This window comes from Rhinatrema bivittatum, chromosome 2 (assembly GCF_901001135.1).
Source record: "Rhinatrema bivittatum chromosome 2, aRhiBiv1.1, whole genome shotgun sequence".
In the NCBI taxonomy this organism is placed as follows: Eukaryota; Metazoa; Chordata; class Amphibia; order Gymnophiona; family Rhinatrematidae; genus Rhinatrema; species Rhinatrema bivittatum.
The window spans coordinates 822,873,858-822,889,460 of record NC_042616.1 but is presented as its reverse complement, the minus strand read 5'-3'; the positions used below and the strand labels follow the sequence as shown (position 1 = coordinate 822,889,460).

General features: G+C 47.7%; 1 protein-coding gene across 1 annotated transcript in view; it reads left to right on the top strand.

Annotated features, from left to right (window-relative positions):
* Nucleotides 1–15,603, top strand: part of WDR97 (WD repeat domain 97) — a 378,285-nt gene that overhangs the window by 322,357 nt on the left and 40,325 nt on the right. The window contains exon 24 of the mRNA XM_029587226.1: nt 12,030–12,074. Coding sequence (XP_029443086.1) covers nt 12,030–12,074 — 45 coding nt within the window. The remainder of the gene's footprint in view (nt 1–12,029; nt 12,075–15,603) is intronic.

The following is a 15,603-nucleotide window of genomic DNA, read 5'->3' as shown; positions in this document are numbered from 1 at the left end:
AGTCCATCTGAATCATTACCCATGAAAACCTTCTCCGGAACGGGTACCTCCCCAACATCCTCTTTAGTAAACACCTAAGCAAAGAAATCTTGCAAACTTTTTACCTTTGTAGCTGCTCCTTTCAGTTTTTTTCTAACAATTTTTCTCTGTTCTGTCCCCAGCAGTGGGTACATGTTGGCATCTGTATATACATTGCAGTTTAACTATGTCTAGTGCAGTCCTTACCTGTAACAGGACAAGACAGGAGCCCAGCCTCCCAACCTTCAGGAAGAGACTTAAGACCTGGCTATTTAAAAAAGCGTTCCCGGACACCGATTAATTCTATTCAGCCAGATCTACCACTTCCACATGTAAAAATGTTATTACTAATGTAAATACCTATACCTAATTCTCTCCCTTTTCTTCTCTTCTCCCAGTTCTATTACCTTGTTATTTGTAACTGCTTCCTTCTACACTAATAGGTTATTCAACTGTTCATTGTACACCCCTGTTATATGTAAACCGGCATGATGTGTTTGCAACATGAATGCCGGTATATAAAAATTTTAAATAAAATAAATAAATAACCCATGACAAAAGCCTGTGAGCCTTGCCTTTAAGGGGAACTTTGCTCTTAGGAGAAGTTCCCTCCCCCTTTGCCTTCTCTCTCTGGGAAGAGCCTGTATGCTCTCTCAATCTAGCTTGAGTCTTCTTAAATGCCTTAGTGGCTCAAGGGACTGCCCTTCATGCTCCCCACTGTGTCACATGGATCCTAGGCTTGCTACCATTGGATCTCACCCTCTAGCCCCAGCTTGTGGGGACGTTTCCTGTAATCACTCTCCAAGACTGGAAGTCAGTCTCAGCCATGGTGCTTCAAAGCTAGAAGTGCCTGCGACTTCTGTAATACAATTAGCTTTTTTACATTTCTTCTTACCGCTTTAATCCTAAATATTAATCAGCTTCAGAACCCCTTGTCTTCTCACCCTGAATCCCAAGAAACTCCATTTCCCTTCTCCTACCTACCTCCAGCTACAAAGATCTCTGCCTGGGGCATATGCATTTGGAATGCGAATAAGAATTGTAAGTAATGGAAAATTATCAGTACAATAAATAATTTCAAACTTAAAAGATCTTTGCCTGAAGACTGATTAAGAAGAAAAGTTAGCTGTCTGGAAGAGGGAAATCCGTGTCTTTCTTATTGAGCCAGCACAGTAAAAAAGCTATTTATACAGAAGATTGCAATAACGCCAGGCAGTGGTCTGGAAATAAAAGGCTGATCAGCAAAATAGCAAGTAAAAAAAGCTGATTAGATAATAGCAAGTAAGAAGGGCTATAATCATACAGAAGTTGCAATAAAGCCAGCCAGTGGTTGGAAAGAAAAAAAAAAAGGCAAGCGTTTAAAAGAACTGTATGCAGTACAAGGAAACGGGGATTTCAGCTTGCTACAGAAGGTCTGCATTGAACAGATATCATTAAAAACTGCTTTGCATTTGAATGAGCCTCTCATGCCCGCAGTGTGGGAAGAACCAAGCATAACAAATCCTAGATCGTAAAGATTTACACTTGGGAACTAACTTTGAGTCTGCAAGGCATTTAAGAAGCAAACGCAGATTTAAAAGTCAGCCCGTACTGTAAGCAAATAATACTAGGAGCTGTAAGAAGCATTGGCTTTATGTAATTTGAGCTGCAGGGGAAAAAGGTCCAGGCTGGGGAACAAAAGACTTAACGACAGTACTTAAGCCTATTCATATCTCCCCCTACCACTGCTACAGGCAGAGAGCAATCAGTTGTCATAGTAACCGGCGCTCTGCCGACTTTACTGACTGAGCAGCAAAACTAACAAGAAAGAACTGAATAAAAAAGACTGAATTCAACTGAGCACACATCACTTGGGAGATTGAGATTGAAAGGGCAGAGTGAAAGCTGCTCTGCTCCTCCCCCGTCCCTTTGTTACACACCTTGCTGCCAAAAAAAGGGCAGAAGCGCTCCCCTCCCCCTGCCAGGCTTCAGCAAGCAGGAAGCAGAGAGCAATCACCAAAGGACAAACTTCTGAAGTGTTAATTACCAAGAGCCACAGACCGAGCAGACCTAATCCCAGAAAGAATTATGGCTGAAACAGCAGGGCAGCAGAGCACCTCAGAACAGGCAGCCAAAGCCACTGAATTAAAAAATGACACACAGCAAATAGGGGAGAAAGGTGACGGGAGAGATGAAGGCAGCAAATCCAAAAGACTACGCACGCCAACAGAGAAAGGCGGGGAGATGTATGAGAAAAGCAAACAGGGGCATGAAAACAGTATAGAAAGAGAATGGCATAAGATTAAGCAAGAAAGAGAGAAAATCTTAAGAAGTCCCATCCATCTCAAGCACCACATAGAACAGCTGCAGCTTCATTTCCAAACCTATCGGCTCAACACAAAAGAGTATCTCAAGTTCTTGACACGAACTAACAATGCAGAAAGCCTTCAAGAAAAGGGCAGCCAACAGAACTTGTACCAAATACGCCAAGAAATGGTAATGGACACCATTAACAGTGCAGAAGTAGATTACCCAATGAGCGAGACAGGCTCTCAGCATTCTCGCGCCTCTAAGGGTACATCAAGGTCCACAAGTCACGCGGGTCAAGACACTCGAGCCACTCTCAACTCAGCTCTATCATTCTCCAAAAGAGAGCAGAGTCCCAAGCATCTTTGACACGCATGCAGTACGTTGAAAAAGAAGCAGCCCTTAAAAAAGAAGAGCTCAGAATAGAAGAAGAACAACAGAAAGTCGCTGCCGCCCAGGTACGCAGAAGGGCCGAATTAAATATCAACCTGGACTTGTTGCGGCACCTTGAATACTGTGTACAATTCTGGTCGCCGCATCTCGAAAAACATATAATTGGGATGGAGAAGGTACAGAGAAGGACAACCAAAATGATAAAAGGGATGGAACAGCTCCCCTTTGAGGAAAGACTAAAGAGGTTAGGACTTTTCAGCTTGGAGAAGAGACGGCTGAGGGGGGATATGATAGAGGTGTTTAAAATCATGAGAGGTCTAGAACGGGTAGATGTGAATCGGTTATTTACTCTTTCGGATAGTAGAAAGACTAGGGGACACTCCATGAAGTTAGCATGGGGCACATTTAAAACTAATCGGAGAAAGTTCTTTTTTACTCAACGCACAATTAAACTCTGGAATTTGTTGCCAGAGGATGTGGTTAGTGCAGTTAGTATAGCTGTGTTTAAAAAAGGATTGGATAAGTTCTTGGAGGAGAAGTCCATTACCTGCTATTAAGTTGACTTAGAGAATAGCCACTGCCATTAGCAATGGTTACATGGAATAGACTTAGTTTTTGGGTACTTGCCAGGTTCTTATGGCCTGGATTGGCCACTGTTGGAAACAGGATGCTGGGCTTGATGGACCCTTGGTCTGACCCAGTTTGGCATTTTCTTATGTTCTTAAGCTTGTACAAGTTAGATTTTGTTTGCAACTGTTAGGAATTATGTGTGACTAGAAATAGGACTTTGGGTTATTTTGTAAGCATGTGGAAGTTAGTATTTGCTTGTAAGTATTAGAATTGTGAGTTTTCAAAGATCACTTAGTCGATCTGAATAGGTGAGAGTACTGGATCCTGGACAACTAATCACTAGTTTGATTCCTACCCACCCATGGCTCTTTTTCGGTTAAATAGATCTCCGCCTCCCCCACCCGTCACCTCTTCAATTAAGAGGAAAATGTCTTATTGCTGGTCATTTACAAACTAACAAGAGTCATTGAGTTATTAATTTAAAACCTTAGATTTTAAAAAACACCAAATAATTTAAAACTCCTTAAACTGGGAGACATACCTACTCCTAAATCAGCTTTAAAAATGTTAGCAACTTAATAAAATGAAGATATAAACATTAATCCAGCAGTAAGTTGGGAGCTATCCAGTCTTTTGCACCGACTGTCACATAAAAGACTTTCTGCTTGTTAGTAAGATGTTGCATGTGTGCACCCAATGCACAGAGCTCCTGGCTCTCGGAGAACGAGTCCAATCTCGGGAGACCAGAGTGGCAGACCTGGAGGAGCTGAGGCAGACAGAAAGGTAGATAGAGGAGCCTTTCAGGGACATAGTAGCCAAGTCCTAACTCCAGTCTGGCTGCCTTGGATCAGGAAGGTCTCCTGGTCAGAGAGGAGCAGGAAGTGATCCTGTAGCAAGGACCTGCTCTCCAGGTGATGCGTTGTCCTCTCGCACTGAGGACAAGTCTCCCAGGGCTACTGCCCAGGAGGGAAGGGTTAGGCCGGCCATCATAGTTGGTGATTCGATCATTAGGAATATAGATAGCTGGGTGGCTGGTGGGCGTGAGAAACACTTGGTAATTTGCCTGGTGTGAAGGTGGCAGACCTCATGTACCACTTAGATAAGGTTTTAGAGATTGCTAGGGAGGAGCTCACTGTCATGGAGGCTAAACTTAGGTTCTTCGGTAGGAAACTGAAATTCAGAACCTCCAGGGGGGCATTCTCAGACGTGCTCTGAGTTCCATGTGCCTGACCCCAAGGGCAGGAGACTCTCATCCTGCGAGCATGAGACGAGAATGCAGGAAAGAAGGGTTTAGGTTTGTTAGGAACTGGGCATCATTTTGGAGAAGGGAGGGCCTTTTCCGAAGGGATGGGCTCCACCGTAACAAGAGTGGAACCAGACTGCTGGCTCTAACCTTTAAAAAGGAGGTGGAGCAGCTTTTAGACTAGAACAAAGGGGAAAGCCGACAGTCGCTCAGCAGCGCATGGTTCGGAGAGAGGTATCTTCAAAGGATACTAAGAGAACAGGGATGTTAGGGCTTCCTGATAGAGAGGTTGTAATAAATGCTAAAATAGCCCAGGTGCCCTCAAGTGCAGAGCAGCAGAATCTCGCTAGGCACAGTGCAGCCACTAAGGTTTTTTTTCCTCCCATCCTTTGTTCCATCTTCTCCTAATTTCCAGGGTCTCCTTTTCCTTTTCTGTTTCTCCTCCTTCTCCCCTTCCTGCTCTGACATTGATCTTTCCCTTTCATCACTTTTCTGCCTCATTTCACCTCACCTTTCTCAGCCCTTCACACCCCATTCTCACTCCTCCCCCCCTCTTCCAACCACTACCTACTTCCCCCTCACCAGCCCTCAGCGACTCTCCTCTGCCTGGCATCCCTCACGAGCCCCTCCTCTCATCTGCCTTCAGTCTCTTATCTCTCCATGACTTCTCTTTCACTTCCTCCTTGTCCCAGGCCCACCCCTTCCCTTTCCACTGCCTCTCACCCAGTCCTCAGCCCTCCACCCCATATCTCGACCCCTCCCCACCCTTTAGACCCTCCATTTCACTTCCACTTCTTCATCTCGTACTTCCTAGCCCATAACGCACCTACACTCATGCTCCTACCCAATGGCTGAGCCCTTGCTGTTTTCCCAATCCCTGTTCCTTCTCCAAAATCCCATTTTCCCCACCCAATCTCTGAGTGCTGGCTCTCCCCCTAATCCCCAAGTCCCCACTCTTTCACCCTATCTCTGAGTGCTTGCTCTCTCTCTAATCCCCCATCCCCACTCTCACTCAATCTGAGTGCCTGCTCTCCCTCTAATCCCCAAGTCCCCTTTCTTTCACCCTATCTCTGAGTGCTGGCTCTCCCCCTAATCCCCAAGTCCCCACTCTCTCACTCAATCTCTGAGTGCCTGCTCTCCCCCTAATCCCCAAGTCCCCACTCTCTCACTCAATCTCTGAGTGCCTGCTCTCCCTCTTATCCCCAAGTCCCCTTTCTTTCACCCTATCTCTGAGTGCTGGCTCGCCCCCTAATCCCCAAGTCCCCACTCTCTCACTCAATCTCTGAGTGCCTGCTCTCCCTCTAATCCCCAAGTCCCCTTTCTTTCACCCTATCTCTGAGTGCCTGCTCTCCCTCTAATCCCCATCCCCACTCTCACTCAATCTGAGTGCCTGCTCTCCCCCTAATCCCCAAGTCCCCTTTCTTTCACCCTATCTCTGAGTGCTGGCTCTCCCCCTAATCCCCAAGTCCCCACTCTCTCACTCAATCTCTGAGTGCCTGCTCTCCCTCTAATCCCCAAGTCCCCTTTCTTTCACCCTATCTCTGAGTGCCTGCTCTCCCTCTAATCCCCATCCCCACTCTCACTCAATCTCTGAGTGCCTGCTCTCCCTCTAATCCCCAAGTCCCCACTCTTTCACCCTATCTCTGAGTGCCTGCCAGGGACGGATTGGCCTATCGGGGGATCGGCCATGCCCTGGCGGGCTGGTCATGGTGGTCAGTTGACATTTCCTCACAGATCTCTCTGCTTTCCCTGTGGCTCAACTGCACTAGCAGCTCGGTCCCTGTCTGTGTGTGCAGATGTGCTGGGCTTCAGTTTCGGAGGGAGGAAAGGCAGACAGCAGGCAGGTACCTGCTGCAGTGTCCTGGCCCCAGCCTGCCCTCCTGGCTCTCCCACCTCCTTTTTTTTTTTTTACTAACTGGATGAGCTGACAGCCCCAGGTCCCTTCCTAGGGAGAAAATAAAATGCAGTCTATTGCCGGTCCCTGTTTCCATCCGGTTGAAACTGCCTGTCTGTAGCCTCGGAGGCAGAAGAAGGGGAAGTAAGGTGGTGCAGGCAGTGGTAGGGAGCACTGTGACTGAAAACAGCACTGCCCCTGGGACAAGAAACGGAGGGGTTTTTACAGTGAATTCAGTAGAGTTTAAAACAAAAAGCTGGGAAGGAGAGAGGGACTGGCTGGGGCCGTCCCAGGATCACCAGGACTGCAAGGTGCTGCAGAGCCCAGCAGCTCAATGCAGCAGCCGCAGCCTGTAGGTAAGCTGAGGTTACCTGCAGATAAACAGAAAAAGCTGGGAAGGAGAGAGGGACTGGCTGGGGCTGTCACACTGCAGCCCTCCCAGGATCACCAGGACTGCAAGGTGCTGCAGAGCCCAGCAGCTCAATGCAGCAGCCGCAGCCTGTAGGTAAGCGGAGGTTACCTGCAGATAAACAGAAAAAGCTGGGAAGGAGAGAGGGACTGGCTGGGACCCTCACACTGCAGCCCTCCCAGGATCACCAGGACTGCAGGGTGCTGCAGAGCCCAGCAGCTCAATGCAGCAGCCGCAGCCTGTAGGTAAGCTGAGGTTACCTGCAGATAACAGAAAAAGCTGTGGAGAGAGGGACTGGCTGGGGCCGTCACGCTGCAGCCCTCCCAGGATCACCAGGACTGCAAAGTGCTGCAGAGCCCAGCAGCTCAATGCAGCAGCCGCAGGCTGTAGGTAAGCTGAGGTTACCTGCAGATAAACAGAAAAAGCTGTGGAGAGAGGGACTGGCTGGGGCCGTCCCAGGATCACCAGGACTGCAAGGTGCTGCAGAGCTGGGTTGGGGGATTAAAGCAGGAATTTGAGGGTTGGGTGAAGGCAAGTGTGAAAGTGGGGAAGGGGCGAGCAGCCCTGGTGCTGGAGATGTTTTAGCTCAAGTCTGACAGTAGAGGCAGACGTGTTCCAGGTCACATAATGAACCTCTCTAGGGCCAGCTTGCTGTGCTTTTAGGAGTCATTCAATCACATGGGCCTGTTTAAGAAGAAAAAAAATCCCCCTGGCTGATATTTTCCTACAATCTGCCCCTCTCCCAGATCCCCAAGTCCATTATGTCCCAACCAATCTCTGAGTGCCTGCTCTCATCCTAATCTCCAAGCCCCCTCTTTCCTACCTAATCTCTGAGTGACTGCTCTCACCATAATCCCCCTACCTACTCTCTCACTTAATCTGAGTAAGAGTTCTCCCTCTAATCCTGAAATCCATATTCTCCCACCCAATCTCTGAGTGCCCCCTCTCTCCTACCTAATCTCTGTGTGACTGTTCTCACCGTAATCCCCCTCCCTACTCTCTCACTTAATCTGAGTAAGAGTTCTCCCTCCAATCCCCAAATCCATACTCTCCCACCCAATCTCTGAGTGCCCCCTCTCTCCTACCTAATCTCTGTGTGACTGTTCTCACCGTAATCCCCCTCCCTACTCTCTCACTTAATCTGAGAAAGAGTTCTCCCTCCAATCCCCAAATCCATACTCTCCCACCCAATCTCTGCGTGCCTGCTCTCCCCCTAATCCCCACTCTCCCACTCACTCTCTGAGAGCCCGCTGTCCTTGTACATACCTGAGTTCCCCACCCGATCTGGGAGGGCTCACTCTTTCTGCCCAGTCTGGGAAGTCCAGTTCTCTTCTCCTACGTACGAATCTGGGGCATCGCCCCTGCTCCATTCCTTCCTCCCTTCCTGGGAGTCTGCACTCTTCTCTCCCTAATCCCATCCCCTGCTGACCCCACCGGGAGTCACCTCCCCCATCAGCATCCCCTCCCTGCAGTGCTGACTCCCCCTCACTTCCTGTTAGGGCCCCCGCGGCTCGGGCAGCGGGGACCGCACAGGCAGGGAGGGGACGTGAGGAGGAGCCAGCACTGCGGCAAGAGGCTTCTGCTTTACAGGGAGGGAGAGAAAGGCAGGGGCAGGATCGAGTTTCAAGCTGCTGGAGGGACAGCTGAGACTCGGGGCATGGGCCCCTGGTGCCCAGAGGTAACGACACCCCTGCAGTAGGGCAAGGACCTGCGTCAGAAGGGAGTAGCTCTTTAGGGAATATTTATTTATTTATTTATTTATAGATTCTTTTATACCGCGGTACGTATAGGAATACATCACCTCGGTTTACAGTGTAACAATAAATTAGCAACAAGCTTTACATGTAACATTTTAAAATACCAGAAAAACATTTTAACAGCCATAGGCTTTACAGAGAACATGGGTTTCAAATAATATGTATACATCATTAAATATCAAACAATAAAATATTAATAATCATGTATTCGCAGGAGCAAATAACCTCTATTTGCTCCTGCAAATATGTCCATTGTTCCCTTATATCGAAGGAAAATTGAATGTTTCTTGAGTCGTTTATTGGGGGCCACTTATGTTTACTCCAACAGTATTTTTATATGACGATACCTCAGCCCTGGAGCTTATAGGTTAGGCCTTTACACTGCTCGTTAGGAAAGTATGTTTAATAAGCAAGAAAGGGATTCTATGGGACTGGTGGGAGGCTGAGTCTCCTTCTCTACACAGTCTAATGCAGATGGAACATTTTGAATCCTTGGGAATATCTATTGCCCCCCCCCCCCCCTTTTTCTGAACTACGAATTACCCCTATGCTTGTGGTGGGGTGCACCGATACCACAGTTCTGTGCCCTTCCCAAACAAACTGTCACTTGTGGCACCACAGACCGGATAAAATCATCACACCAGAACAAAACAGTAATTATTAACCCTTTTGCTAGCATTGCTTACATAGACAGTAAATCCAACCAGAACATTAAATGGGAAAAGTACTGCACAGAAGTGTAATATAAACTTACAGTTTTCTTATTTTATATCAAGCAATGCAAAAATAACACTGGGCATGGCCTGTTAGTCAGGGCAACCAACATACTCATAGGGATAATTAAAAAATAGGGACATCTAATAGAGAAAAAATTGGGAGGGGAGAAAGCAGTGAAACACACAGATTTCAAAAATTGTCTTTTCCCCTGAATACTCAAAAAAAGGGGGTGGGGAACAGATCCACCCCAATATCACCTGTCCCAAACAGAAAAGTCTGGAGAATGTACCTGCCAGCATGGGTTTATGCTTGATTTCAGCTGAATTTGTGACAAAAGGCAAGGAAATAAACCTTCTCTGTGCAAAGTTTAGATTAATTAACTCAATCTCTTAGGACAGTGATCCAGCCATGTGCTCCTTGGCCTGGATATCTCTGGAAAGGAATTCTCTCAGTCTCTCAGCTCCTGATTCCTCTGTCCTTGTTGGGATTTTACCTGTAGCGCATCTATGAAGCAAGAACAGCTGGCTGTCTCTCTGTTTCCTTAGAGTGCAGACTTCTGTCTCTCCCTCTTGATAATAAGCTTTTTAGGAGAAGAACTGATTGCAGGGCTGCCAGTTTAACTCCTCTCTTCCTGGCACTTTGCTTCAACTCCTGGCTGTCCCCGCCCTGCACACACAGACAGAGCCAGCCAAATTGTGTCTTTTCTACCATAAATGGTCTCCCAGCATTCCTTTTACTATGCAGTGTTGTCTCTGGGCAGGCTGAACAGTACATCCCTTTTCACAACTTAACACTGTGAATGCTGGATATTGGTTCTTGCAGAACATTTGTCATTCACAGGAAAGCACACAGGAGGTTTTTTTTATGTATTTTTATATTCCTTCACTTTGGCTGCAGTGGCTTGCAGTCCCAGCAGAGTTGAAAACCCTATTTTGCAGGTCCAAAACACATCACTTAGATCCAGACGCAGCTTAGTCCACATTGTAAGGCATCCAACACATGATAAGGTCATGGGGGCAGGAACAAGGTTTATAGTAGCAGGCTACATCTGGGAAGAAAAGAAAAGGTTTCTGGAGATTTGGGAAGATTATAAACATTCACTGCCACCAAAAACTCGTACTGAAGTTCTAAATTGTCTCTTATAATGGGGAATTATTTTTAGAAATGACTTAAGACACATCCCATATTGTAATGTGCCTTATTCCAATTTATAACTTATGAAGATGAGCATGCATGTTCAGTGTTAGCTGTGTGTTGTGAACTAATGGCTTATAAGGAAGGAGTGTGTGTGTGTGTGTATGTGTGTGTGTGTGGTGGGGGGCTGCGCCAGGTTTTTGGACTAATTAGTTTTTGGGTGTGAGGTTGCTTTTCTGATGGGGTAGGAGGCTTTATATAAAAATATTAAACATTTCAGAGTGTATTTGATTTACTTATGTGTGCTTGATGTGCATCAGGTGCTTGCTTGTACTTTTTTTTATTCTTAATAAAAATTTGTGAACACAAAAACTGCATGCATATATTTAACATATTAAATAATTGTGACATATGTGCATAATAACTCTGTTATACCTGGAGGCACATCCCCTGCTTAGGAAAATCCTTGTGCACTTACTTGTAATCACGAGTTTGCTGACACCTCTACCGGTTCACCCACACTTAAAAACATAAGAAATTGCCATACTGGGTCAGACCAAGGGTCCATCAAGCCCGGCATCCTGTTTCCAACAGAGGTCAAACCAGGCCATAAGAACCTGGCCAGTACCCAAACACTAAGAAGATCCCATGCTACTGATGCAATTAATAGCAGTGGCTATTCCCTAAGTCAACTTGATTAATAGCAGCTAATGGACTTCTCCTCCAGAAACTTGTCCAAACCTTTTTAAATCCAAGTTCGCTAACTGCACTAACCACATCCTTAACCACTTCCACAGTATTTGCCCATAGTCATAAGAAGCATCAGTGAGAGAAGCTCCCCAGGCTCCTTGAAAGACTCTGCCCGCCTGGAGTGGTCGCTGTAGGTGACCCTGCTCTCCCGCTGAGCAGTCCTTGCTTCTCTGGTTGTTCTACCCCCCTGGCAGACTCCTGCATCTGACAGGCTCTTCTTGGCAGCTCCTTGACTCTCTAGTTACAGCATCTGTTGTCCTTTTCCAGTTTTTCTACAGGCCTTTTCTTCTAATTGTCTGAATGACTCCTGTCCCCGTGGAACTTCATTACCCAGCAACCTTCTGGGTATAGCGACATCACTTCCTCTCACCCTATTTTTCCTTCCTTGCAGTGCCCTCTGCTGCCCTGGCAGGTGAACTGACCCTTATCCTTAGTCTGCTCCCAGCGGCGTGGAGTCCTAACTCTCTTCTCTGGAGCCACATTCTTGTGACAATATTCTTTCTGCCACTGACAGCTGCGGGACCTTGGTTCCGTCACAGCAGTTTCCTGAAGCGTTTAGGATTTATTTTATTTATTTATTTATTTATTTATTTAATGAAACTGTTATTGAGCAGTAGCATTACTGACAGAAATGGTGCATTTATGATCATTGTCAGCTAAAACCTGTAAAAAAATGTGTGGTCTAATTAGTATCTGTATTGTCACACCCCTCTTCCCTCTAGTTCCCTCTTCCTTACCTTGCCGCTCTCTCACTTCCAACCTTTCTGCCCCTCCCCCTTCCTCTCTCTCCCCTCCCTCTCATTGCATTTCCTGGCCTGGAAGAAAACGGTTTCTGATTGGTTAATCCTATTTACTTAGGAGCACCAGAGAAATATGCGGCTCCGGGAATTGTGGGGTAAGAAGGTAAGTGTGTGCTGCCTTTTTGTTTTGATATTGTTATATTTATTAGTTTTCTTTGTGCTGTATTGTAATACCGTCTTAATTTGTATATTTTTATTTGTCCTTAAACATTATGTGCACGTGCATGGAATCCGCTGAGAACCTTGGAATATGGGAACAGACATCCTTTAAATAAATAAGTACAAAAGAGAGAGAACATAGAGAGGAGATTCTCTAGACAGCAGGATCTGTGCAAGATTTCCCCATTCTGCCCAGCCACTTCACCTCAGGCCTCGAATGGAAGGTCTGCCTCTAAGGCCAAAGAAAGTAATTTAGGCAAGAAATCAGTATTCTACTTAAATCACTAGCACAGTTAGGGCAAGTCAAGGGAAGGATATCACCTTTTAGGTTGGGGGGGGTTGATCCAATCAAGCTCCACTCCCTCTCCATCTCCCTCAGGCCCCCACCAGTTGTCTCATTCTCCGAGGACAAACAGGATGTTCCTCCTCACACCCGGGTGACATCATCAGATGCAAGGTCCCTCTTCAGTCTCTTTTTTTCCACAGAACTGTGAGCCTCGCAATTTGATTGAGCTAAAAAATCTTGGCTTTTTGCCTTGTGCAAAACTTCAATTTTTTGTGGGTCCATCGCAGGGTCCCTCTTGGTGCCTCCCCATAGCGTCCCATCAGGGTTTTCGGCGTTTGGGTAAATTTCATTTCGTGGTTGGTTCCTCCCATTACGTGGCGGTACCTCGCTGCCCATCAGCCATCACCACCCACCGCCATTGTCTCATCCTTTCTCCATTTTTGATTCGTCTCTTCATGGCCACATCCGGTTTTTGATGTTGCCCCCAGTGCCCAAGGACCATGTCGATCACTGATCCTCATGATGTATACATCCTCTGCCTGGGGATATCACATGACATCCGGGGTTGCCACTTATGTGGGGCACCGAGACCTCCCCTACCAATACGGTGGACTTTGCCAGTTCTTCCAGGGAGGAAGCTCTGCCAAGGCCTGTGGTCCCCCATCCAGTTCCATTGGTGCCTGCATCTCTGGATGTAGGCCAAGCACCTAGGCCCCCATCCCCAGTGGCATACAGTGAGGATGAGGGTCCTTATGACTCCTGGGGGGATAATCAGATGTAATCCTTCTCTAAGGATTCAGATGTTCTCCCTTTCAGACCCTTCTCCTCCAGATGAGTGAAAGAAGTCTCCGCCGGAGGACTTAATCTTCGCAGGTTTTGTGAGGATGATGGTGGAGACCATCCCATTCCAGCTCTTGACTGAGGAGGATACCAGGCACAAAATGTTTGAGATTCTTCAGTTTGTGGAGCTTCCTAAGGAGATCATGGCAGTTCCAGTACACGAGATCCATAAGGAGTTGCTGCTGAGGATTTGGGAACACCCTCTCACAGTGCCTCCCGTGAATATGAAGGCAAACGGGGTTTACCTCATTGAGAAGGCTGCCAGATTTGATAAGTGTCAGCTGCCCCACCAGTCGGTAGTGGTTAAATCCACCCTCAAGAGGGCCAAGTGTTCTCGGACCCATTCCTTGGTGCCTCTGGAGAAGGACCACAGAGCAATGGATGCTCTTAGGAGGAAGGGGTTCCAAGGTGCCACATCGCTGCCTACCAGCTCTACATGAGCCAATACTCATGGGACAACTGGAAGCAGGTGCAGGAGGTGGCTGAGCAGCTGCCTCAACCACAGCAAGACACCCTCCTTTCACTGGTACACAAGGGTCTGGAGGGCAGAAAACACGAAGTCTGTGCAACGTTCGATGTTTTCGAGATGGCATCGAGGGTCTCTCCAGTGGGAATCGGCACGGCTGCAGGCCTCAGATCTGAGAACCTTGGAACCAGAGGTACAGGAATGACTCGCTGACGTCTCGTGTACTCTTCGGGGACAGGGTGAAGGATGTTGTGGCCCAGCTCCAGGACCTCCAACAGCTCTTCACCAGTACTCCAGACCCGGCCTTCTCCTCCAGGAGATCGTCAAGGCCTGGGCCCAGGAAGTCTTTCTTTCACCAAATGAAGTACTATCCTCCGCCTCCTCGATCCCGTGAACACCATCAGAGCTCCGCGGCCATCCCGGGCAGTAGAGAACTCCCCAGCCCCAGCCCGCTCCTTAGTCAACTCTGGGGACGGGGTTTTGACTTGGCTGTAGGGAGCAGAGGCAAAACTAAAATATTTGGCACCTGGTGTGGATACTTCCTTTGGTACCCCCCCCCCCCCCAATATATAATTTTAAAATTTCCTAAACATCGATAAAATATTTCAAAACAGCAGACACATCAAATAACACAATAAGGATTTTAAAAATCTCTCACTCTCCATATCTGTCATCTTAAGATTGTCGTAGACTGGGGGCACGCACACACACAATAGGCGCCCTTTCTCTCACGAACAGACACATATGTTCTTGGTGAGAGACGGAGGGATCATGTGTGTGTGTGTGTGTGAAAGAGAGATAAAGTAAGCGTGTGTGTGAGACACACACACACACACACACTTCCTCTGTGTCTCTCTCAAAACACAAACATGCTTCCTCTGTCTCTCTCCCACACACATGCTCTCTCTGTCTCTCATACACTAACATACATACACTTACACGCATACATACATATGCAGACAAAAACTGAGCTGAAAACTACAACAAGCCAGACTCTGTATGCAGTGCAATAATGGAAAAGCAGAACATCACTATTCCTCAAAAGAATACAATCAAGAAATATAAGTCAATCAGAATAGTAAAACCATCTTCATCTGCCGCAGGCTCTGGGGAAAGAGCAGCAGCACGGCAGGGTTTCTTCATCTGCCGCAGGCTCTGGGGAAAGAGCAGCAGCACGGCAGGGTTTCTTCATCTGCCGCAGGCTCTGGGGAAAGAGCAGCAGCACGGCAGGGTTTCTTCATCTGCCGCAGGCTCTGGGGAAAGAGCAGCAGCACGGCAGGGTTTCTTCATCTGCCGCAGGCTCTGGGGAAAGAGCAGCAGCACGGCAGGGTTTCTTCATCTGCTTCTGGCTCTAGGGAAAGAGCAGCAGCACGGCAAGGTTTCTTCATCTGCCGCAGGCTCTGGGGAAAGAGCAGCAGCACGGCAGGGTTTCTTCATCTGCTTCTGGCTCTAGGGAAAGAGCAGCAGCACGGCAGGGTTTCTTCATCTGCCGCAGGCTCTTGGGAAAGAGCAGCAGCACGGCAGGGTTTCTTCATCTGACGCAGGCTCTGGGGAAAGAGCAGCAGCACGGCAGGGTTTCTTCATCTGCCGCAGGCTCTGGGGAAAGAGCAGCAGCACGGCAGGGTTTCTTCATCTGCCGCAGGCTGTGGGGAAAGAGCAGCAGCACGGCAGGGTTTCTTCATCTGCCGCAGGCTCTGGGGAAAGAGCAGCAGCACGGCAGGGTTTCTTCATCTGCCGCAGGCTCTGGGGAAAGACCAGCAGCACGGCAGGGTTTCTTCATCTGCTTCTGGCTCTGGGGAAAGAGCAGCAGCACGGCAGGGTTTCTTCATCTGCTTCTGGCTCTGGGGAAAGAGCAGCAGCACGGCAGGGTTTCTTCATCTG